This window comes from Calypte anna, chromosome 7 (assembly GCF_003957555.1).
Source record: "Calypte anna isolate BGI_N300 chromosome 7, bCalAnn1_v1.p, whole genome shotgun sequence".
In the NCBI taxonomy this organism is placed as follows: domain Eukaryota; kingdom Metazoa; phylum Chordata; class Aves; order Apodiformes; family Trochilidae; genus Calypte; species Calypte anna.
The window spans coordinates 29,459,922-29,485,632 of record NC_044253.1 but is presented as its reverse complement, the minus strand read 5'-3'; the positions used below and the strand labels follow the sequence as shown (position 1 = coordinate 29,485,632).

Genomic DNA, 25,711 nt, shown 5'->3' with positions numbered 1-25,711 from the left:
GACACACTGACTTTATTGCTAAACAAAACTCAGCTAAACTTGACCATCTGTGATCAAAAGAATGAAATAAACGCAAAAAAACCCAAAGCACCAAAAACCAAAAAAACTTACTATGTCTACTCAAAAATTTAGTGCTGTCACCATCGAGTTGCAATGTTTTGTGGCTTGCAAAAAGAGTTGAGTACTCTTTAATCCATGACTAAACATTAGTAACTAATTGGCAGGCACTTACTTAACCATGCTAAAACCATTCAGTTACAAAAGCAGTACTATTTTCTGATGCATATACTTAATATATGCTTGATACCTTTAAAGACATTTACCTCTCACTAAATTCAAAAGCCAAAGATGACTGTAGCACCATTTAGAAAAGGCAGCCCATAAGCCTCCCTGCATACTGAATCTGCACAAAGTAGTTTCCAACAACTACTGGTGCCTTCTCCATTTAACCTAGAAAGCAATTCCATTTGCTGTACAAACCAGTTATGACAGAAGCTGTTCAGAAGCAGCAAGAGATTTTTGTTTGAGTTTTGTTTTGTTTTAAGCACACATGAATGTAATGAGGCCGCTGCTATGGCAGAGTAACAAAATATTGCATGTCTTTTTTTATTTCATGCAGCCAGAACAAGGGCACAATGCTTCATAAAAGTCTTGGCAATGCTAACATTATGATCAGGATATCCTGAAAGCACTAGGGATACCCTCACATCAGAAAGCAGGATAATACAGGCAAATTATACCCTCCATCATTACAGGCTGGCAAATACACCAGCTTGATGCTATTGTTGTGTGCTGTGAAAACAAAACAGCTGGAAAGATGCTTCTTATGCAGAAGGCACCACCTCCCCAAAACTCATGAATCTTTGTGAGCTAAAATGCACTGGGAAACTGCTTTCTTAAAAACAACTAAACAAGCAAACCCCCAGAACAACCAAAAAAGCAAACTCCCAGATCAAGATAGCCACAGGGCTTCTCTTGTAAATTCTGAGGCTTGTGAAAGTATTAGCCAACCACACCTGAAGCAAGTTGGATCCTAGAAAAAAAAAACTTGTTGAAAAACTGCATTTTGCTAATTTTTATTACAAGACAAAAAGAGAGAAAGAATTACTGTCTAATCCACAGCTGATAAAAATAAGTGTCTTGCTCATGAGCTGAAACAAGAAAGCAAGTGCTTAATTCAGACAGATCAGTACATCTATTAGCAGACGTCTGGTAATTTTGAGCTATATCAGAAGCTCTGTTTCTATGTTTATTCACATGACCACAGGGCTATGTCTAGGAGGTCATCAGTATAAAGATACCAAAATACACAGGGCACAAGCTGAGTCACATTTGAAACAAATTTGTCAGAGAAAGCAACATCTATGCTGGCTTTACACAATGGCTACTAAGAGCATGCTGGAAGGAATTAAGAGTTTCTGAAAACATCAAGGACGTTTGAGCCATCAAAGTGATACGAAACCAAACTAATGCTGTGCATTATAAGGTCATGACAGTTTTGCTTATCTGCTATGCCTCTCAGTCTGGATGTGCCATTTCATGGAGTCACAGGCACATAACCAGAAGTCTGCTTCTGAAGAAGAGATGTTCATGGCAGTGACCTCAATTTAGCAGACTAAGAGCAGACATCTCTTTGACAATACCAGCTGTCCAGTCCACATAATGGAGCTGTTGAGATTAAGTTTAATTAGGACAAAACCTTCAGTTTTGTTTAGTTACATCACTTCCTAAAAGAGTTAACTATTACAAATGAAAACACATCAGCACACTCCTAGATTGCAACTTGTTGACAGCATCCAAGAGCTCACACCCAACTAAACACAACAACCACATGGAATGCTTGTTACCTGCAGACAGAGTGAAGCCAAACAAAAGAAATACTAAGATTTACCTCTCTCTCTGATGTTGTCTCAAGTAGGCTGGCATCTTCAGCCTGACTCTCTACACCTTTACCAGTATCCTGGGCCGTTGGTGCGTGCTCTTCCTTCGGAAGGTCATGCGTGTGGACAGCCGTGCCCTTCCTCTTCGCCGCCTTTTTCTGCGACTGCGCGATGTCACTTTTTGTTTTTCGTTGTCTGAAGTGAGCAAGCTGTGCAGGAAAGATTGGAAGAGACAGAGGGACAGGTAAGTGAGAAAAAGGTAGCAGGACAGCAATATTAACGCACTCATGGGTGACGAAGAGCCTGTCTTGATAAAATATATACATTTGCAGAAAAACTGCTTTATCGTCCTAATTTCTGCACATTCAGAACATACTGGATAACTGTGCAATTAAGCAGGAAATCTTACACCAGTACTAAAGACTCATTTCAATGCAAGAATCAGATTTTACTCAGTGAAACTTCATGTGTCAACGACAATCCGGAATTACAGACAGGTTAGTAGAGGAACGGGTTATTAATCTGCTAGAATCATTAGTAAAAAATAATAATTGAGCAGTCTTTCTGCAAGAACACCAAAACAAATAACCCCAAACAAATGTAGCTAAACAGATCTTTGTCAGAATAAGCTTTTAAGATAAAAATTGACAGAAGTGAATCCTCACGCTCCTTCCCTCCCACCCCCTTAAGAAAATATAGCAAAACTTCCTAGCCAGAAAGCAGCCGACCGTACATAAATAGAAAATCAATTAAGCCAGGTCATTTTAATTTCTTCTGTTGAAGAATCAGATGCTCTACTTTATCAGGCTATCACAGCTCTGTGAAGCACCAGGGACTTGTAAAGAATGTCACGGACAGAATTTATTACCCAAGTTTCCTGAGCACTTTAAACAGCTTAAAAAGGGTTATCATCTTTTCAACTCCCGTATTGCATTTAGGCAGCATTTCCAAGTAACATTTCCCTCACAGCATAAATCAAGATAACCTTCTCATAAGAAAAAAGCCTTCTCCATCAAATGTACTCTTCACATACCCTTGTGAGGAGATAACAGTCAAATGATTGCCAAGTTCAACCTGCAATACCTATGAAAATCCACTGCTTGTCAGCTTGGTTTTCCCATAAAAGAGCCACTTTACAGAAAAATCTTGTTCATTTTTCTTCATTCAACTTGTGAAATAGATGTGGTTCAGTCCTTTCTCCTTACAGCCATGCCATTATAGCAACCTGTACCTGGCAGTTACACATCTGCTATCCTGAGCAGCCTGTTCCAAGGGTGCATTTGCAGAAACACATCAGTTTCTCATCATCAGGGAAGACGTTTCTGTGCAAACAGCTCATTTTTAAGATCACATTCTGTAGTCCCCACATTATTAATATCAAATGTAGACTAAACGAAGATTGCCAGGTGCCTGTTGTCTTTGATAATAAGCAAAATTAAGAGACCAGTAAATAAAGCTGCAGTGAGACCCAAATGCTGTTCTCTGCAATCAGGTATTAACAGTAGCACTTACTGACGGCAATAGATGTCAAAAATAGCTGTTGTACTAATTAACCTGATAATGTGGAGAAAAAGAGCAGGAGGATACCTACAGAAAAATGGAGAGTAGATTAAGCTGATGAAGCAGGGGGAAAAAAGGAAAACAGGAGAAAAACAGACAATTTGCAAAGGGAAAGGCAGAGAAAGTGGCCATCATAGAGAGCAGCTAACAATTTCATCAAGGGAACTCAAGTATTTAGCATTAAAATACCAAGACTTGGCATGACTGAACTTCTAAGTAAGTATGAATTTTTAAAGGCACAGCTCAAAGAAAACACCACTTATTTTGCATTAATATGCACTAAACTTATGAAACCATAATATGTATCGGGCTAAAATATCCAGCTGCTCCAAGATTTCACAAAACTGCTGGACTTATTGGTCAATGAATGTGACTGGAATTAAACACACTCCAGATTTATGGAATCATTGTATGGCAAAAAGTGCTAGTTAGGGCAGCATCAAGTTTCCAAAGCCTCTAGTTAGCTACATTAATTTAAGTGTCATTACAAGAGTACCATAAGATACACAGGCAGTCATGCAATATGGAATAGTGTGTGTAAATATGAAGAAAGCATTTAACACCCATTTTCCTCCATTTCACTGACAACCCATCACGCCCCATTTGAGGGCCCAATTCTGTTTGCTGTCCAGCAGTACAGGCAAAAGAGAAAGCTTTGCTTTTAGCTAAGATGTAGCATCCCAAAGCAACACCAACAGCACTGCCCTCCAAAACATCCAAAGCTGCTCTCCATACAGAGGAACACCCAAGCCTTACTGTGTGTACCACTACACTGCATCTCCATTTCACCAGGCAGTTAAAATTGACAATGACAAGGCCCCTCTGGACTGGCACAGCCAGCACCACACAAGCATCCCAGAACAAGCAGCCTGCCACATTGTGTGTCATGTGGTCCCCATATCATTCCTGACCCTGATCAGGTGCTGACACCCTTGCACCACATCACTGCAAGCTGACTGGCACCAGTGTTAGGAGCCAGCAGGCAGGAAAACTACAGCACATGCAGCACTGTTCAGCTTTTCCCAGCCTTCCTCTCACATAATTTACTCCCTGACTTACTGCTTTACATGCTTCAGAAATTAGGACCAATCATGGGATCATTTAGTTTGGAAAAGACCTCTAAGATCAACAAGTTCAACTATCAACCCAACACCACCATACCAAATAAACCATGTCCTGAAGTGCCACATTTCCTCTTGTCCTATCACTTTTAACTTGGGAGAAGAAACCAAAACCCACCTCACTAAAACCTCCTTGCAGGTAGTTGTAGAGAGTGATAAGGTCTCTCCTCAGACTCCTCTACTCCAGGCTAAACCATCCCAATTCCTTCCACTCCACTGCTCCTCATAAGGCCAAAGAATGCCCACAGAAAATGGATCAGAGCAGAAACCACACCAGCACCCAACAGAAACAGGTTGTTCAAATAAACCTTAGTCCTCTTAGATACAGTAAACATAAACACCAGCACTCTAACACAAAACCCAGAAACATTTTCTAGAGCTTCCTCAAACTGATGAAGCAGGAAAACTTCCTGGATAACACACACTCCTGTTGAGCTCTGAGCATGTACAATGCAGAAACTAACTTGAGGTGAGGTGGGTGGGAAAACAAAACAAAAAAAAAAGGCAAAAAGTACACACAGTCTGTACTTGGCTGCCAAATCCTGGCAATTTCCAACTAATACAACACTTGGAATTATTTTATTCCTGTATCACAAGAAGAGTAACGCAAGTACTGGTTTAAAGAGGAAAACATTTGTATTATATTCCTTCCCCAAGCCATTATTTAGCAGGTTAAAGTTGAAGGATGTCCAAGACAATTTCAATTTTTTGCAGAGGGGATGAAAGGGATAAGACAACAAACCCTACAGCAGTTCACACCTCCAGGTTCAGGCAGTATCAGACTGCAGTGAACATAACAGCATGGAAGCCATGGCTGCCATAAGAGAGGCCTGGAACACACAGGAGGGCAGCATAAAGAAAATAAGAAAAAAAAGAAAAGAACAAAAAGGAGGGACATTTCCCTACCAGGGTAATGCACAAGGGCCTTCAAAACCACAAGCTACCCAGAGGAATTTTCTAAAGCAAGTCAGTCTGTAGCCCACCTACTTAGCAGCATGACTGTATCCTACCATGGGCTTAAAAACACCCAAAGGTCTGCAATGAGTTGCACACAAAGGTGTGTTGATCCCAGTAATTATCCCAACATTCAGCTTTTCCAGAAATCAGCTCAACAGCTGCAGGTGTATATGTAAACATACAAAAACAGGGCTAGCATACAGCCTTACAAGAGAGAAATTTGTTGTAAGTATACTAAGGAATCTACAACTCATATTTTTGCCTTACAAAGCCCAAAATACTATTATTAGTATCTAATATGCTTCCATTAGATATATAGGCTTCAATGAGGTATTGCTTTCATTCATTTTCTGGGTGTTTTTTTGAAAATTGCCCATGATCCTTTAGCTGAGTAATGGATCCCTGTGACATTTGAATAAGCAGAGGAAGGAAGCACTGTATTAATCTCTGCTTTTCTAAACCCTTTCCTCTAGGTTCCAGAATACTAGGTATACACCACCATGAAACAGCATGACTGATGGGCAGCTAACATTTCTTTTTTTAAAGCATTAAGATGAGAGATATTTAGAGATTTTTTTTTTCAAAAAGTACTAAATGCAACCCCTACTCTGCAGACATAACTTGTAATGCAAGTGCTTACTTTTTTTTTTCCCAAAGGCAAACAACAGCTGTACAACAGGTGGGAACTAATAACTTATTCAAGGCAAGTCTATCACATTTTTCTAACCATAAAAAGCCACTGCACTTAGGAAAGGATTACAGAAGAAATGTTAACCTAAGTCTTGTCACAGCTAATGCTAACTTTTCAACCTGAAGAACTCCAGCTCTTAAAGTTTCCTCTCTCGGAATTAACCCAAAAAACTAATCACACACATTTTCTCCAGCAAGAGATTGTGTCCACCCAACACATCAAGGCTGTGAGAGCAAGTGCTGAGGAATTGCTGGGCAGGAGCAGGGAGCATGAAAGCATCTGGGTGGGACAGGGCAGGGACAGAGGAACTGAACTGCCCAGCATCAAGCTGCTTGAGAGCAGCTTCAGCCACTGCCCCACTGCTCTCTTTGTCTTCTGCACCTCACTGGAAGGAGAGCTGGAACAAACACAGAGGAGAGCTGAAAAGATCTGAGGTGGACATCACATCTCCCAGCCACCTCTGACTCCACTAGCTAGATCTCCTGACAAGTGCCCTGCAGAAAGATCCCTATGCCTGTGGCAGTCACTGGGAAGGATATCAGGGCTGAAAAGGCTTTGCACATCATGGAAAGATCTGATCTGTCCAGAATTCCCAACATCCTGTGCAGTCTCAGCCATACCCCTATAGCTACAAGTCCCCCATTTCAGTCATACTGGGATGGTGAGAACATGAAGAAGCTGTAGGTAGACTGGGAAGCCTAATTCAGCAACAGGTTCCCAGAAAGGAAATATGACAATAAGTGACAAAAAAAAAAACTCCAGTAGAAATTAATAACTAAAAGAAAACTAATCAGGCATTTGTAACTAGCTTCTTGAACATCATTATCAAAACAAAGCACAAGTTTTTATCTAAGAGGGTTAACACATACTGAGTGTTCATCAAATAGTTGCAGACAACAATTACTAAGAAAATGTCACTTTAACACAAGTCTCATCAAGCTCTCTACACAGTCCCACCAAGCTACAACAAACTGAAGGCACCTAAGGGTGTGAAGTGTTCACTAGCAGCATGACTGGAAGCAAATCAAATGTCCTGGTTTAAGCCAGAATAGGAGCAGTTTTCTTCCTAGTAATTTTACTTTTCAGTTAAGTATCTTTTAAGTAGCTGCACTTGCTGACCCCAGGTCTCCAGTAAGTTACCAACCAGCAGATGCAAGGACAAGCAGACCAGTCACTGAAGTAGTAAAACCTGCCAACACCTATTGTTGGGGATTCTCACCTAGAAATATAGCATTTCCACAAATAACTGAGTGGAAACATAGGTAAAAATGGGAGAAGTAAGGAAAAAAAAAAAAAAAAAAAGCAACCAAACAATTCTAAAACCAGTCTTCTAGGGAAGGATATATGTGCTTACTTTAAACCACTTCTTGCTCACTTGAGGCAATGCCTATACATCTCTGCAGCCATCTGGAAAACCTTCGGGGCAACCTGTGCCCAGGGAAAATCTGGAGGCATGGTTAATTCTGCCCAAGCCACGATGCTCAGGTAAACACCACTCAGCTCACAGAACCGTTCTGGGTAGAAACAACTTTTAAAACCACAGAGTCCAACCACAACCCAACTCTACCAACCATTAACCCAGCTCTACCAACACCAAGGTTGAAACCATGTCCCTCAGCACTATACGGCTTTTAAACAACTCCAGGGATGGTAAGTCAAGCACCTCCCTACGGAGCCTGTTGCAGTGCTTAATTACCCTTTCGGAAAATAACTTTCTTCTAAAATCCAATCTGCAGCCCGAGGCCATTTCCCCTTCTCCTGTTGCTTCTTACTTGGGAGGAAAAAGCGAGCCCCACCTGGACGTAAACTCAAAGAGCTGTTGATCACCACTTATTATCCACGGAGCTGTTCATTAAACCACAACGCTCCAGCACGGCCCGGACCCCCGCACACGAACGCCGCTTCCAGCACGGCTCCCACCCCCACTGCGGAAAAAGCCCCGCGGGCGCCCCGCAAGCCAGGACAACCCCTTACCTTGGCCCTGCCGGCCTCCAGTTTCCGCCTCCGCTCCTCCTCCGCCGTCGCCTCCATGGGGCGAGCAAGCCGTGAGGCGGCAGCCGGCCAGGCCCCCAGGCCCGCAGCCCGGCCAGGCCCCGAGCCCCGCCTGTCACCCCGCGGGGACCACACAACTTTGGGTCATGGCCGCCCTGGCGCCTTCCCACACCCGCCCCGGCCCCACCGCCAATGGCGGCGCGGCGAGCGCCAGCGCTGGCCAATGAAAACGCGGGGGCTGGCCAAAGGAGTGAGAGCTCTCTGGGGATTGGCCAGAACCGGGAGAGCGGAGGAAGCGCGCTCAGCCAATGCCGAGAGCAGCCGTTAGCCTGGCCCCGCCCACACGCCCTAACTGACTGCCGCTGCCTCCGCCCCCGCCGCCGCCTGTGCCCGCCCCGCCCCCCCGCAGCAGCCACCAATGGGAAGGGCGGATGCGCAGTTTCAAACGGGCCGCCGGCCGTGGCCCCGCCCAGCGGCTGTAGGCAGCCAATGGGAGAAGCGAGTGGCAGCCAGCCAGCCAATAGGGGGAGGGAGTGGCTGCGGCGGGAAAGCTGAGCCCACGGCAGCTCCCCGGCCCCCTCAGAGCAGCCCCGTGGGGCGAGGCGGCCCTGAGGGAAGGGACCCCGGCGGCTTCCACCCCTCCGTCACCGGTCCCTGGTTCCGCTGGAGGCGGAGGGATGAGTTGGCGCAGTGGGCTTGGCTCCCCGTCCTGGTGATAAGCTGCTGTGTGGAAACATTACCCGTGACGGCAGGCTTAGCCCACCTTCTGTGTGGACTCACAGCTCCACAGCGTCTCCCCGCTTTGTTTTCATTGCAGCGAGTGGGCTGTGAGGCGTTCACATGCAGAACCCCCGCATGCAGAGAGCCCCGGCACCACGGGAGCTGACACCTGGAAATAATTGTCACACAGCCAGGGAGAAACAGGGTGATCCTTCCTTAACGTGGGGAATGATCAGCCTTACACTCATCTACAAAATCGGCAGCTGCTTTGCTCCCTGAAACACGTGCTTTGATAAAAGTTGTTAGTCAGCTCTGTTGAGAGGCAACTTGGTGCAATACGCTGGCTTTTTCTTTCTCAGAAACACAGAAATGTAACTCCTTAATGACCTAATAACTCCTTTTATATCCCTGGATATTTCTCTGCATTTGGTCCGTGAGTTAGGCTCTGCTCTGCACAGACTTCTGCCCTGAGTTCAGACCAGGCTGTGACCCGTCCCGAGCTGCTCCTGTGCCCCTGGGTCTGTGCTATCAGTGATTCCCGTTCCTACATCAAACACGTGAGAAGGCATCTGGAGGTGGTTGCATTCTCACAATAAACCATTTTGTAGAAATGTCATGGTGTCCCACGTTATCTCCATGTGTAAACGTTCCAGCATAAACAGCAGAAAGGCTGGAGCAGGGTGTGCTCAGTGCTCCCAAGAGAAACCTGAGGACACTGGGGACAAGGCAGGGGTAGCAAGGTTCTCTCTGCTCATCTGTGCCCAGAGCTGAGGTAGAGGTTTAAGTTTTAAAGAGCTGCAGAAGTTGGGTGGGGACAGTACAAGGTGGCTTTCCTTTTCTCCGTGACTATTTTGGCATTTCTGAGGAAGAACAGAAGTTTCAGTGAGCAAACCATGCTGGGACATTAGATCTGACAACACGGACAGACTCCTGATGCTGTCTGCTAACCTCTTGCTTTGTCAGACCTTGGCTACTTTAAGAGAAATTTTTTATTATTTTTTCTGGTAGTACTGCCAGGTCCTGTGACCACATAGGCAGGATTCTGAGTTTGTCCTCTGAGAGATAAAGCCTGAATTATGAAATTTCTTAGCACAAAAGCTTGTGTAATTTGAGAAGCAAGAGGAAGCCTGTAAGGTCAGAACAAAGGTTTCCTAAAATAAAAAATACAATGTATCATTGCATTTAGAATGCAATTTTGTTAAGTCAAATGTCACTTTCAAAAAAATTGGCTTAAAATAAATTACTGCTTTGACTTCTAGCACCAGCTAAAAGTGCAAAATGAATAAATTGTGATTGCATGGGATTAATGGATTTTGGCTTGTTGATAATTCTTTTTTTTTTAAATCCAACTCATACATTACATTTTTATACATACCTGTCCATCCATTAGAACGCCAGAATTTCTAGTACTAATCTAATTAAATTGACTTGAGTGGAAGTATTCAAAAGGGATTTGTCTCTAGCAGCACAGAAGCTGAAGCCAGGCAGGGTTGGTGGGGCCAAGCCTACCTGACAGAAAAACAGCAGAGGTAATTTGTACCATGACTCAATTAGCAGCAGCACTGATGATGCCACAGTAAGATCCATCTGGTAACAGAACCTCACTTGAGAACTCTGGCTGCTGCAAAGTATCTGCAAAGAAATGAGCAGCATTTGCAGAGACTGTGGGTTTGCCATGGTTGTAGAAAAAGACAATAGTCATAAGGACAGTGTGTGATTAGTAGTGTATCTAATCATAAGAAGATTTAATAACAAGTATAATTTGGTTTGAACTACAAGTTCATTGTCTCCACATATTTCCAGGTGTTTCAGTTTTGTTCTTTTCCAATTGTGCTTTAGAAATCATAATAATTTAAATTATTACAACTCCCTGAAAGGAGGGTGTAGCCAGGGGGGGGGTTGGTCTCTTTTCCCAGACAACTTTCAACAAGACAAGAGGGCACGGTCTCAAGTTGTGCCAGGGGAGGTTTAGGTTGGATATTAGAAAGAATTTCTTTACGGAGAGGGTGATCAGACATTGGAATGGGCTGCCCAGGGAAGTAGTGGATTCTCCATCCCTGGAGATATTTAAAAAGAGACTGGATGTGGCACTCAGTGCCATGGGCTGGTAACCGCAACGGTGGTTCAAGGGTTGGACTCGATGATCTCTGAGGTCCCCTCTAACCCAGCCAATTCTATGATTCTATGATTCTATGAAATTAAGGGTATAAAGTACCAAAATAATAGAAAGACATAGTAGAAATGCAGTACTGGTATGGATCTCACCTGGTTATTCAGTCCATTCTGGTATCTGAGGAGTAGTCCTACAATGTTAGTCACATTTGTTTTTCTATACAGTTTTTCCCTAGATGGCTGCTCGATCATTTACTGTATAATTAAGAATTTTTTCTTGTTTTTTTCCTCTCCCTCTCTAGATCAAATGCTTCTTGCCCAGTCTTTTCAGATGGAAAAAACCCAGTCTGTTCTTCACTGTAGCCTTTCCTTTATTTGAAGATTGCTAACCTATCCTCTGCTCACCATCTAGTTACTAGATAAAGAAATCCAGTTCTTGCAAGTATTCCTTAGAACTTACATTTTGTAAATGTACAATTTTTACCTTTTTTTTTATCCTGGATTTTCTTTCCCTCTTAAATCACCATATCTAAAATTAGACACAGCATTCAAACTCTGACTTCAGCCCTGCTAAATAGAGCAGAATAATTATTTCCTGTGAGGTCCAAATGACACTCCTCTTAGTCCTCTGCAGAATTAAATTTGTCTGGTTTTGCTTTTGCAGCACCAGGTTTGTGTATGACCCCCAGTTTCTGATTCAGTGTCCTTTGTGATTCAACGAGCCCTTCCAGCAATATCCTCTTGTGTCCAGATGGAATATTTCTGGCAAGTCATTAATTAGAAGGCTGTAAGATGTCCCTAAAAGAGGAATTCCCCTGTGACCAGGGCACCCATAAGCCTGGGAAAAGAAAGATCCCTTAGCAGATTTGCTGGAAAACATTTTTTAACCTAATATTGGGATTTGTCTGAGACACCTGTCACATCAAGCAAAAGTTTCTGCTTTCTACTGTCAACACAGCTGCTTAACACCTGCACTGTATTTTTAATGGAATATTTATACTTGGTTATTTTGTCAGTCGTTACCATTGCAATAGAAATTTAACTTCTAGGGGGTACTTATACCTTCTGCATGAATTACACCTTTCCAGCCAAGTCAGTCAGTAAGTAAGGAAGATTTGCTGTTTGAGGATGAATTTAAATAGATTCTCTTGCTAGGAAAAGAGTCACCTAAATGGGAATATGACACAGGAATATAAGTTGTGGACATTAGGAGAAAAGTGCATGGAGAACAGACGCATAAGTTTTCAATAACAAAGGTTTTCAATAAACTTTCCAGGAATTTGGGTTAAGAACAGTCTAAATGTATAGTTTTGGGGGGGGGGCTTGCCTTATGTAAACTATACTTATGCAGTTTACTTGAATAGCTGGGTTTATGCTTCAGTTTAAGACAACTTGTCAAAAGTTCTTTCAGCTCAGTGAAGGACAAAGGGATGAAAGAAGTTAGAGATAACAGGAGAAAAGGTCTAGCAGGATTTTAAGGTGCAAAACTGTCCACAGAGCTGTTCCTCAGGAACACTGCTGGGAGGTGAGAGGCCTTTCTGCTTTGCCCTGTCACTTGCAGTGTTCACAAATGAGCCTTGCTGCAGAAAGCTGAGCCCCAGCTCTGACAAGCCACTGCTATTTTTGGGATCCCCACGTGTCAGTTCCTGTGACCTCTCCAGTGACTTGCAGCCCGTGTATTTTCAAGGGTGGATGATGCAGACATGCTGTGGGGGTCACAGCTGGAGGAGCTGCTGGGTGCTGTTCCCAACACAGCTTCCCACAAGCATCCCTTGGCTGCTCCATCTGCCAGTGATGGCTCCACTGGGGCTTTGCCATGGCCTTCAAGTAAGGAAGGAGCTTATTTGTAACTTTGCTCTCCGAGGAGTAGAGCTGGGCTTAAAATATGGTACTGGGAATGAGTATCTAACACCTGGCTTCTTTCTCTTGCCTTGCTGTTGATTTTATGGATGTCACTGATAAAGGTTACCCTGGTTTTTATGCTGGGGGGATATTGCTGGGAGGGGTAGACACCCCACAGGTTCCTTGGGAGTTGGTAAATAAAATTATTTTATACAGTGGTATCCCTACTCTTTTATGCATTGGGGGTTGAGTTCCAGTGATGCTTCTTAATTTTTTTTAGCTTTTAGGCACTATGAAGTAATGAAAACTCATGAAGGGCAGCATCAGAAGTGTAAGAGTCCCTTACAACGGGATAAATGTTGCAATCAGCAAGATCTGACCCCTACCACTGGGCTTGTTAAAGAATTGTTTGCCTTTATTTCTTTTGTTCTTGCCCACTGGGCATTTGCTTTACAAAAGGTACATACCTTTCTACACCTGGAGATTAAATTGTTTATATTGTGGGTTGACGCTACAAACTTAGCAACCAGGCTACAGACACAAAACTCCTGAGCTACTTCAGAGGACAACAGAGAGGGCCAGGCCTAGTGCCACTTCCAGGGAAAGGCTAGCAGCCAGTAAGAACAGACAAATATTCACCCAGAGTTACTCTGCTGTGCCCATTGCAGCCTGCAGCACAAGAACACGAGAAGAGAAATGGCAGAAAAAGTTTTGTCTGTGTCTTTGTGGTGAACACTTGTACTCATTTTTAGCTGTGGATGAAACCTAAGCTTCTGTCTGCTTCCCTCAATTGCTCACAATCCTGTTTTTTGTTTTTGTTTTCTAATGGAATTATTCTTATACAAAGAAGATAGAAGGGAAAAATGACCACTGGAACCTTATCTGCCTTTGCTTAGCTTCATAAATTGTTTTTGCCTGGCTGCTCTTCCAGAAGATCACTACAATGGCAGATCCTTCAGTAGTGGATCAGCTGACACGACTGCAACTCAGACTCCTGGAAAAGGTAAAGGAGCAACTCTGCAGCTGTCACCTTTGCTCTGTTTTTTGCTCTTGCATGTCTAAGCATTAAACTGTATTTTAAACTGTATTTTAAATAATTATATTTCTATTGAGGAACAAAGAGGATCAATAAGCAACTGAGAACCTCTTTCTTCATGCAGAGGAAGACTGATGCCTATCAGTTTCTTAAATAATGTTGTAGAAGCCTACATGGCCCTACAGTAAATTAAAATTAGGGTTAAAATTACTTTGATCTTACAGAAGATGCCACTGGTTAGCTCAAAACCAGTTTCAGCTGTTACAGGCAAAATTTAGGAGTAAGTTTTTGGTAAAGAGGACCTTGGCTTGCTTGAAGACAGTTTTGTGTTTTCTGTCTAATATCACCTGAGATATGTTGCCAGATGAAACATGGGCAGACCTTCACTGGAAGCACATGTGGTGCTGCACAGAATCCCAGCAGCTCTTTCTTCTGACTCAACTACTGTGGATATCTGCTCCTCCAGAAGCTACTCAGAATGGCCAGGAAGGAAAAACAATTTGCCTGGAGACACAAATGCTGGAAGTGGCATTTAATCTGTCTCCATGGTGGAGCCTTTTGTCTTAGATGCAGCAGCTATTTGAGGGTCAGCTGCTCCCTAAAGAGCAAGGAGTTTAACACAGTAACACAGCAAGCAGAGCAGGGGCCTGGCCACTCAGCCCCCAGGCAAGAAAAGCAGGACAAAACCAGAGTTGGTAGCCAGTTTCAACCAGAAAGTCCAAATCTATCAGACAAGCTCAGGGTGATGAGGCAGGTCCAAGGACAACCTGGGGAACTGCCTGCAAGTTGAGATCAGGGTAACTCCATAGTCATGGGCATGGCTGTGGAGGAACTGCAGACCACTACCTATCTACTACAACTCAGGTGGGAACTGAGGATCTGAGATTAAAGAGGCTCTTGGACACATGAGCAGAAAGTGGGAATGGAAGCTCCAGGTGAAATTGGTTAGGTCCATTTAGGCCTACTAGCCCACCAAATTCCCAAAACTGTCCAGCATCAAGTTCTTTGTATGATCCAGCTCTCTACCCTACAAAGTAAATGATGTTTAAGTCTCCTGATCCACAATGTTATCAATTTCCAAGTCTGGGATAGCCTGGCCAGTTGGAAGCATGTAATGGCTTAAAGCTGGGCCAGCAATTAACTGAATGACAGATGCTGTCTGTTAATCCCCCTCCCCTCCCTGATAAAGAAAGGAGAGAGACTTATGGGTTGGAAACTAAACTACACAGCTTTACTGAAACAATAATAATAAAAAGGAAAAATTACTAAATATATACAAATATACAGAAAATTGATACCATGTTCCTTCCCCCCTTTCCCCCAATAACTCTCACGTCACCACCGAGGCTGCAGGGCAGCCCAGGGAAAGTCCAGGCTGGACTCCTGGGGTCAGCAGCAGTCGGGAGCTGGAGGCAGGAACACACAGATTCAGGCTGGCAGGGGTCAGGACCACAGGTGGTATGGAATCCTCCTAGGATGTTGAAGCAAACAGGGACAGGCAAAGGAAGAAGGAAGAGGGCAGAAGAGGTTTGACCCTCCCGGTCCTTCAAATTTATACGGAGTATGATGAGTATGGGATGGAATACTCTGATTTGTCAATTTTGGTCACCTGTCTTGTCTAAAGGAGAATTGCAGGTGTGACCTCTTTACTCCTTTTCTCTTTCCAGAGCACAAGATGTTCCTCAGAACTGAGCAGTGTCCTTGGCTCTACACACCATTCTCCAGCTGTAACTATAAACATGGAATGTTATCAGTCCTAGAAGCAGACACTGAGTGAGAAACTTGCTGTTAATTTCAGCAAGTGCAGCTACTTACAAGAGCCTTAGCTGAAAGCAAAAGAAAGACAGAAAATTAGCTCTATCCTGGCCCAAACCAGGACAAAGCATGACTGTTCTTTTACCATAGCTAGATTTGTAGTTAAGCATTTCATAGTTCTGTAAATACCTCTTGTAGCAGTCACTAAGTGCAATTTAGCATTTAGGGAGCACTGTTTGTCTCCATTTCTGCTTTGTTTCCTCCATCCATAACTTATGCCTGTAAGGTAGGGTTGCAAATTGTTGTGTGGTTTGCTGTCTGACTTGTAACCAGCTCTTGTTTTTCTACAGAGACTAGAAAATGAACAGGAGAACCTGGAGAAGATGGAGTCAACTCTCCCAGCTGCAAGTAAAAAAAAACCAACAAAACCATTAGATATTAATTACAGATATAAAACAGAAAGGGCTCAGTGATGTTCTCAGGCATCAGTTCCTTGGCAAGTCACAAAGCTGGTCACATCTCCTCCTTAAAAGCTGCTTGCTCAGGGGTTGGGCCTTTGGGTAGTCAGAACACTTCACTACTATTGCTGCTTTACACCTCTGAAGCTGACCAATGCAGACTAGGATATGGTTTCCAATCTAAAATAAAATGTGACTCAGTTTACATGACTTGTTATTAAACAAATAATGATACTGAAAGGGTTGGTCTTGAGGACTGTGTTGATAAGAGCAGGGAAACCACTTTACCAGGAAACCGTGCATGTGCAATTACATTATGACTTTGGTTTGTGCAAAGAGGTCAGGAAATCCAGCATGCTTATGAAACTTCCAAAGTTTAGACAATTTTCTATACAAGCTAGCAAAGCAGCTTAAGGTTGGTAGATAAAGGAATTTAAAATAACCTGTCCTTATCAAACCCTTTTAAGACTGCTGTGACAGCTCATGTACAAAGATTGCATTCCCTTCCCTCCCATGGAAACTATTTATTCTATGTGCAGTGCATTCATTTATTTGCATGGCACATGCTGTGTATTATTATAAATATTATTATTTAATTGTTATTTATTACTATTATTATAAAGGCTACCAGTAGAGGATCATTAATATTTCTAAATTGTAGTCAGAGCTCATGTTCATTGAGCTGATGCACAAATACTTGGAAACTTTCAGTGGTGTGGCCAAAAATTAACAATCTCTTTAGCAACTTGCAGTTTCAAAGTATAACATGATGCTTTTCAGAGCCAAGGCTAAGTATGCCTCCAAAGTATCTGAAAACACTCCATGTCATTTTTATTTCAAGAGTTCCAAAGGAGCTGTATACGTGAAGAACTGAAAAGAAAGTTCATTCAGAACAAAAAGGAAACAGAAAAGTCAACACTCCATTCTGAATTTGTTTTAATATATCACAACAAACTTTTTTTACTCTTTGCACAATCATCCTCTGGATGTTCAGAGTGTCTCTAAAAAAATTTCAGGCTGAAACGAGTTTCCAGGACAGGAGGTTTAGAGGATACTTTAAGAACCAATTTGAAAAGTCAATTTTCAGAGAAAGGGCATTGCCTTTGCAGAGCTGCTGAACAGGTGTGTCTGCATAAAGTCATTACACATTCATGGATTCAGCAAGGAAAGTAGCCAAAAGCCTTTTGTGGAAGAAGTCAAGCTATCGTGGAACATGTTTTCCAAAAATTAATCTCACAATGCAGGTGCAGTTATAGCTCTTTGAGAAAATGATGGACTTTTCCTCTTTCAGGGAACAGAGGAGAGGATTTGCTCCGAAGTGCCCTAAGGCGAAGGAAAGATCTTCTGCAGGAGCTCAGGGTAAGAGCCCTTCACATTTCTGTGGACAGAAACAACAGAAAGGGCCAAGTTATCTGCACATCCACTACCAATGTGGTCCCAACCATTAATGAAACATTTTGACGTTTTCCAAACTTTTGGCAGGATTTCTTTAAGAAGATTCTTGATTTTGCAGGAGCAGCACCTTCTGGAAGAGCTTTCACAGCCCCCTGCACCAGCTAGAGGACACTACCATAACGACAGAGCTGCCCCCCCAAGCGTCTACCAGATCCCTTTTCCAGGTCCCCAAGCAGAGCCACCAAGGATTATCCAGCAGACGGTAAGGGTCTTCTCTCCTAGGGAACACTGCTGGTGTTGTGCTGTTCTGAGACAATAACCACAGATGGAGGGACTTGGGAAACATTTGGAAACGCACATCCCACCAAAAAGGAAGATACAGCTCTTGCTGTCACATGGGGTCCCTATTGCCCTTGGCAAAATCTAAGGGAAATCGTCTTAGAAATGAGTCACAAAATTAACAGTGTGAATGGTTTACCATAGGAAAAAGATGGCAGGAGGAGTGGGAGGATTGCCCATGCTCTAGGAATTGGCCATTCAGCCAATTTTCAATACACATCACTGCCTCCACAGCCCACAGCCTCAACAGCTTCTCCACGAGGGTCTCATGGGAAACAAGGTCCCAAGGCTTACTGAAGTCTGGGCAGATGATATCCACTGCTCTCTCCTCCCAGAGATGAAGATACTGGAAAAACCAACCCTGACTTCTCCATTTTCCTTTCTTCTTCAGATGCCACCTCAGCCTGCCACCATTATCCAGCAGTTACCTCAGCCACCTCCCCTGATCACACAGATCCCCCCTGCCCAGCCCTTTGCAGCCCCCCGCTCTGGGAGCATCAAAGAAGGTAACGTTCTCTCTGCCAAGCTGCCAGCTCAGAGAGGACAGAACAGCATCCAAGCTAGGTACTGACATGCTGTTTAATGAGAGGGCTGCTTCTAGAGCTGTGGGAACTGCACTCCATGTATGGACTAGATACCATTCCTGGGAGGCTTTCAGGCAAACTCTTTCCAACTCTTGCTGCTGAAAATAATGGAAAAGGAACTACACACTCAGCAAAGCCAAGGGAAACCTGGGAAAGCAAAACAGCTCAACACAAGGCACTCAGTAATATTAACAAGGTCAAACTCACGCAACATGGATGATTCCACAATTAACAAATAGGCTTCTAAAGTCTTCTATTGTTCCTTCTTAACCTGCAATTCAATCTCCTCAGAACAAGACAGGCTTTTATTATGCCTTGTGTTTGGAAACAAGATAGAGCAGCTCTAAGTGCTGTTGGTCAGCATGGTCAGAGGGGTGGGCTTGTAGGGTAACTAACAGACAGAAGATGATCAACAGCTTTCCTGTAGGAGTGAGGAGAAACAGAACAGGTGGTCTGAACAGTCCTTTTGCACTTTTGTCTGTAATGTCCTTACAGACATTACTTTTGCACTACCTGGCCAAATGATGCTAATATTCTTCACGTGTCCCTTTCAGCTGCTTTGTCTTGGTTGCAGCCTATATGCTGGAGGGCACTTCTTACTTGAGATGCCTCTGTTGCTTGTCAGTTGCTGAAACAACTCTTACTTTCTTCCCTGGGGTCACCTCTTCCCAGATATGGTAGAGATGATGCTGATGCAGAATGCTCAGATGCACCAGATCATCATGCAGAACATGATGCTGAAGGTTCTGCCACCAATGGCCTTCACCCAGCCTGCAGGAGCCAGCTCTCCCTTGCTTCAGCAAGCACAGCAGGTAATGACACCAGAGGCTGAAGGGCATCTTTGGTCACATGAGGCAATGGTTGATCTCCTTGGGGGAGCTGGGCCATATTTGTGTGGCAGGGCCATAGCCTGTAACAGGTAAAATCTGAGTGGTCAAATGGCCTGAGCTGATCACAGATTTTGTGATCATACTTGGAGCCCACTGTTCCAGTTCCTGTCTCACTGCAAATCAATGGCTACTGAGCTCTGAAAGGACAGATTTTAAAAATCTTTTGGTATGTGGATGCCTACTGGGGTCTGGTGCCTGATAAGAGGTAGGTAATTTTGAATATACCCTAAGATGCCCATTCCTAATCTATTTTTAACAAGGTGATGTAGCTCCTCAGTATTCTTAAATGCTCTGGTAAAATGTATTTCTTATGTCTACTCCATAGCACTTACTACTTAAGGAGCAAGGGCATCTGATCATTGGGGAGGAGAGGACATCCCAGTGTTGCAAAAATTTTCCCCTGTACTTTTCCTACCCCTCCTTTTTCAGGCCATGTCTTTTCTCTGGGCTGTAAGAAATGTTTTCTTTCTAACATCTTTTTCTCAGATGTTAAAGCTGTCAGGTGCTGAGAAAGTAACCCTCCCACTTCTTCAGCCCTTGCCTAGCCCACTTATACCTTTCCAATGTGCAAAAGCAACCATTGGCTTAAGAGCCTCTGAGCCCTGAGTTTAGTGGGAAGGTAGGAAAAGGAACCCTCCTCCAGAGCCCAACCCTTGGCCTTCAGGGAGCTGCTGAGTTTTTGCACCTGTTGGGACCAAATGTGGACAGAAAGCCTTGAACAGCAGCTGCTGGCTCTCATATTTCATGGCACTGACAACTCAGGAGGCCACCAGGAGCACATAAGTTTTGTCAGCCATGATCCCTGGAGTGGACTTGCTGTGGAAACAGCAGGCAGCAGCACCAAGTATTGGCTTGGACAGAAGTCCTTAATTTCCTTAGATTTTGCAGTTTCTGGCATTGAATACTCTTTTTCCCCTTGCCATGAGGGAATTGTCTGGGGCAGACAGATGTGCTGGAAGAGCCATCAGACTCACCTCCAGCTTCTGTAGAAGACCCTGTGTTTAAAGGAAGATGGCATAGAAGAGTTTGCATCCTCCCAGTTCCCACCTTCCTCCTCAGGCTGTCCTGTCACTGTGCATTTCCCTTATGCAGACTGGTAGGAAAAAATGGAGGGAATGGAGTCTGAGGCTCTCTGAATACAAGGTGAAATCTGAAATCTTTGAGTGTTTGCTGGACTGTAGTGAAATGAGGCAACCAGGTGCCACTAATTGCCAGGCAGTGGGCATGAGCTTGTGTTAAGCCCACCTGTGCCTGATTAGGGCAGGGCCCAACTGCGCATGAGCAGGATTAGGGGGCCAATAAAAGGTGAGGCTGAAGCACAGGCTTGGCTCACTCCTCAGCAAGCCAGCAGAGAGACTGGTTGCTCTTGGAGCAATAGCACTGATCCAGGTTAGTCAACCCTGAGGGCTATAGGCTTAGAGCACTACTCGTGAGTCTCGGCTGGAACACCTGGTTGGACCTTGGGCTGTTGTATCCTAAAAGAGGTTTGTCTTACTACACTGGACCTTCCATGCTGGAGCCTGCGAAACCCATCTCCAGACACACAGTGAGGGATTTCCTTTACCGAGGGGCAGCCAAGTGGGAACCCAGCTCCCCAGCCAGGGATTCTTCCTTTGTGGCCAGAGGTGTCACAGGTTGCCCTTTGTCTCTCTCTCCAACAAGGACCTGCAGTTTGCTGCTCCCCTGGCTGTGAAAACAGACAGGCCCAGGCCATCTGCAGTGCACCACCACCACCACTACCCTCCCACAGGGATGCTCCCAGTGCCCCAAGGGGGCTTCCCATCCACATCCACAGCACAGAACTGGACAAGCAGCACGCTCCCTGTCCTGCCTACGTAAGTAAACCGGCAGCCATGGCATAAACTTGTAGCCCTTCCTCCTGCACAGGTAAAATAGCAAGGTTGGAACAAGCAGTCCCAAGCCTGATCCCAACCTTGATGGTTCTTCACTAGGGCCAGACCTGAAAGTTTTCTTTAACATAACAATGGGATTGAGGCAGGTTAAGTGATGGTTTAATGCACTCAATATTATAACTTTAGTAACTGACCCTTTTCTCAGACAAAGTTTACAGATGATACCAACTTGTGTCCCTGCCATGCAGAGCCATGCAGGTATGCAATACTGCATGGCTCACCCCCCAGCAGTGGCTCTTACTGTGGGTTTTGAGTCTCCCTGTGAACCCAGCAGACACCTGCTAAATAAGGGCTGCATGTGTTTTGCATTCAGGCTAAGGTTCCCATATATTCTTAAAACACTGCTGAGACATTTGTGAATCAGAAATTCCTGGGGAAAAAAAACACTTCTGGCTAAGTAGGATGGTACAATTAGAGGGGGGTACTCAGGAAAAAACCTGAGCCTTTGTGGTAAATTTGTGCTTGCAGCTGGGGAGTTTTTTTCAAGTGCATAAATGTATAGACTTGTGCCCTTGCTGCTCCCTGGTCTGCAGAGTACTTGAGCCCTCAGCAGAGGTCAGTAGCTGGCTCCTCCAGGGGCTGTCAGCCTTCCCTGGCATCCCTAAGCTTCTGATGGTTGGTTTCAGCAGATCACACCCAGGATTAGTGTTCAAACTACTCTGATTGTGTGAATGCCAGTGGCAGGAGGGGCTTCAGGCAAGGGTCTGAGCCAGAAGAGAGCAATGGTCTTGCAAAGTACATGAGGAGGGGACAGCAAGAAAGCAGACATGGAAGCAGCAGTGCTAGAAAGTTCTTGCATGCTGAGGCTGATAAAGAGCTGCACATTGCTAGGGGGGGGGGTGGGGTGTCTGAGGACTTTGGGATGGGCTCACTATTGCACCAGGCAGAATACAGCTTTTCTTGTGTGCCATGGCTCTTTCAAAACCTTATGGAGCAGAAGGAGAGGATGGAGGCAGCTGCATCCTCAGGCATGGGTGACCTGCTGGCAGGGGTCTCTATGGTCCTCTTTAACACAATTCCTGAAGAGATTTCTTTTTTTCATAATGGGATTATAACAGATAAACATTTTGACCCCTTTTGTTTTTACATGGGTTTGTAATCTATACTGATAAATATCTCTTGGTTCTTTTCAGAACCAGCGCAATTAGCTGCTGCAGAAATCAGTCAGGGAAGAACTTCTTATGGCTTTTAATTTCCTTCCTTCCTCTTCTTGAGCCACCTTCCACCATGAGATCTGACACATCTATACTCTCCTTTTGCAGCTGCAGCAAGCACCCACTGTTGCTTATTGACAAACACAGTAAAGGCATTTTTCTTGTTGCAGGTGGCCAGCATACTGACAGTAGGTGTTCCTCTGCAAGTGGACCATAACATTGTTGAGGTCAACCTATAACTGCACAGTTCCTAAATAACCTGTCTGATTAACAGCTTGATGTCTGTGTGACTTCACATTGTTGGTAGAAGTGAGTGGGAGTGCAGATGTTCAGAACAAACAGACCATGCACCTGCAGTCTGTTCACCCATTTCTGCCACTTCAGTTGTTCCCTCTCATCCTCCAAGCCCAGACTAGCCACAAGCAAGCACCACAATTTCTTGCCCTCTTCACAGAATGAAGGAAACCCACCCCACAGTATCTTCCAGTCTTGACAGCCCACGGCAGTCTCTGGGCATGAAATAACCTGGACACCAGTGTCATCTGAGCCCTTGCAAATGAGTATGACCCAGCTCCAGGGCTGAGAGTCTTCTTGATGTGAAAATTGAGGAAATGCCCCTTGCCAAGCCTGAATTAGGGTTTAGACACCAAATCTCACCATCTCAAAGTGTTCCTCCCTCACTGTTTTTGGTTTTACTCCCTCACAGATAGACTTTTCCTACAATTACTACCTATCAAGAAGATCCAAATGCAAGCTGTATTCAGAGCAGAGCAAAGTCCTGGATCTGGATTTTCCTGAAGACCAGCGCTCTGCCCTGCCTGTATGAGTGGGCTTTGTGTATTATTTGGATAAATAATTCTCAGTGGAGAAGAAGAGAAAAAAATCTTCTCCTGTGGTCATTGGATTTGAGCCACAGCCCACATCTTCTGCCCTGGGAGGGCTGACTCAGTTTCTCCCAAACTCTCACATTTAAAAGTTACCTACAATTTTATTCTCAAAGAGCTACTGGAGACTGATTTAAGCAACCTTTAGTTGTGCATGTTTGTTTCATTACTCCTCAACCTTACCTTATAATCAGGGTTTATATTGGATTTTAAAATAATAATAAAATCCTGAGTTTATTTGTTGGATATTGGCATGTCTTTTTCTTCAGCATCATAAATCAAACACTTTTCCCTTTTTTATTTTTCCCATCAGTTTTCAGAGAGCAGACTTTAATCTGGGCCCATGCTGTCCTGTAATTTTTGTTTAATTTAGGGTTCCATTCAGACTTTTAATCAAGCAATACATTTTAATGTTCTTGGCAGAGAAGATGTGTTTAATACAAAAAGATAAACAATGAACTAATAGCATTTCTCAATGTTTTCCCACCTTCTCCTGTATTTAAAGTGAACATTTTTACATTGTTTTTGCCTGGTGTTGTTCACAAGTAAATCTGATTAAGGTAAACCAGGGACCTAAATTTTGTTTGGAATGGTTATTTCAAAAAGAAATTTCACTGACTACAGATAGTTCCTGACAGGCAAAATTTTGTCTGGTTTGCCAAGAACTATTGTCAATAGCTAAAGAGTAGGTTTGTAGCGGGAGGAGCCATTCTTGCTCCTGAAGCTCGATGAGCTGCTGGTCTCTTCCAGGACTCCAGCCACCACACAGCGCTTCCAGGGTAGAAGTGTAGCGGGAAGAGCCTTTCTTGCTCCAGAGGCTCGACGAGCTGCTGGCCTCTCCATGCCTCGCACCAGAGTGAGCTTCCTCTGTGGGTGTGTGTCCCACCTTTATTGGCCCCCTGGCCTTGCTCATGCCCAATAGGGGCCTGTCCTAATCAGGCACAGGTGGACTCACACCCACTCACTGGCAATTCGAGGCACCTGATTTGTCTTATTTCTCTACATAGGTTTGGCAGGAAGAGTCAGAGAATCATTCAGGTTGGAAAAGATCTCTAAGATCATCAAGTCCAACCATTTGCCCAACACCATCGTGACCACTAAACCATGTCCTGAAGTGCCACGTCTACATCTTTCTTGAACACCTCTAGGCATGGTGATTTCATCACTGTCCTGGGCTGCCTTTTTTACTTCTTGACCACTCTTTCAGTGAAGAACCTGGTGTGTATCATCTTGGAAGATTTCAAAGTGCAGCCCATTGACCATACCACAGAGAGCTGCTCACTGATGGGGTGGGTGCTTCCCTGTGTGTCTGTGCCTCCTGCCTCTGGAGCAGGGATGAGTACTGTGGCTGCTTGTGCAGAAAGCAGTGTGATAAGCTTTAACTACAGGGCTGAACACAGGAGTCCATGATTTAATTGGTGTACTTTAAAGTGCTGCTATCAAATTGGTGGTGGAATGATCCATAAAGCCTCTGAGATAAGCATGTAATGGGTTCTGCAAGTGACATTTCCAAACGGTAACTGTGACTGTGCTGTCTGTGCTCTGAAAACAATTAATAATTTATTTACTATGTGAAACTTACCTTGCTCTTTGCCCTCCCTGCTCTGTTTATTTTTTTACTATGTGTGTGTGAGTCAATCAGACGGTGTGGATCAATTCACCACTGAGCAGAGCAGAGAAACCCAAGGGAGGGCCTTCAGTGCCCACCTCTTCAGGTGCAGTGCCTGGGCACTACTGGGCTTTAACCACCCCAACCTGCCACCCTGGGCTTGATGATCTAAGAGCTCTTTTCTATAGTGTCTCCTGTTGGGGAGTCCCACCCTGGGGACCCTGAGCCCAACTCCCTGGGGCCTGGGGCTGTAGCGGGAGGAGCCATTCTTGCTCCTGAGGCTCGATGAGCTGCTGGTCTCTTCAAGGACTCCAGCCACCACACAGCGCTTCCAGGGTAGAAGTGTAGCAGGAAGAGCCTTTCTTGCTCCAGAGGCTCGACGAGCTGCTGGCCTCTCCATGCCTCGCACCAGAGTGAGCTGAGGTTTTCTCTGTGGGTGTGTGTCCCACCTTTATTGGCCCCCTGGCCTTGCTCATGCCCAATAGGGGCCTGTCCTAATCAGGCACAGGTGGACTCACACCCACTCACTGGCAATTCAAGGCACCTGGTTGACAATGTCTCTCTACATTTCCCCCCTTTTTTTTTTTTTTAACACTGATTACAGGATACAAACATTTTACAAACATTTTAACACAATTTAACACGATTTTTACTAACATTTACACTTCTTCGGGCCCCGCGGGACACTCAGCTAAGAGCATCGAGGGGGCACTGAGGGGCAGTACAGAACACACTTATACAGGATTTAGACATACTAACATTTAATGTCAGCCCAGGCACTTTTTCACAAAGTCTCTGTTCTTTCTCCCTCCTGTATCT

The 25,711-nt window shown here is 44.3% G+C and overlaps 2 protein-coding genes across 2 annotated transcripts in view; one reads left to right on the top strand and one right to left on the bottom strand.

Annotated features, from left to right (window-relative positions):
- The window catches only part of PCNT (pericentrin), an 88,435-nt gene extending 80,138 nt beyond the window's left edge, over positions 1-8,297 (bottom strand). Inside the window, exons 1-2 of the mRNA XM_030454402.1 lie at positions 8,184-8,297; positions 1,892-2,089 (exon numbers count right to left, since the gene is read on the bottom strand). Of these exons, the coding sequence (XP_030310262.1) occupies positions 1,892-2,089; positions 8,184-8,240 (255 nt within the window). The 5' untranslated portion in view covers positions 8,241-8,297. The remainder of the gene's footprint in view (positions 1-1,891; positions 2,090-8,183) is intronic.
- A 4,432-nt stretch (positions 8,298-12,729) lies between these two features.
- C7H21orf58 (chromosome 7 C21orf58 homolog) lies at positions 12,730-23,420 on the top strand. Its single transcript, XM_030454507.1, has 9 exons — positions 12,730-12,860; positions 13,807-13,878; positions 16,017-16,074; positions 17,416-17,483; positions 17,638-17,781; positions 18,250-18,364; positions 19,115-19,254; positions 20,995-21,167; positions 23,106-23,420. Exons 1-9 carry the CDS (start codon positions 12,828-12,830, stop codon positions 23,107-23,109), a joined length of 807 nt encoding a protein of 268 aa, XP_030310367.1. The 5' UTR covers positions 12,730-12,827; the 3' UTR covers positions 23,110-23,420.
- Positions 23,421-25,711: the final 2,291 nt, after the last annotated feature.

What these genes read in the sequence shown, in the direction of transcription:
- C7H21orf58 (XM_030454507.1), top strand. Translation starts at nt 12,828, where the DNA reads ATGGCTCCACTGGGGCTTTGCCATGGCCTTCAA. An exon ending in AACTCAGACTCCTGGAAAAG is followed by an intron (nt 13,879 to 16,016) that starts GTAAAGGAGCAA and finishes GTTTTTCTACAG; the next exon opens with AGACTAGAAAATGAACAGGA. An exon ending in CTCTGGGAGCATCAAAGAAG is followed by an intron (nt 18,365 to 19,114) that starts GTAACGTTCTCT and finishes ACCTCTTCCCAG; the next exon opens with ATATGGTAGAGATGATGCTG.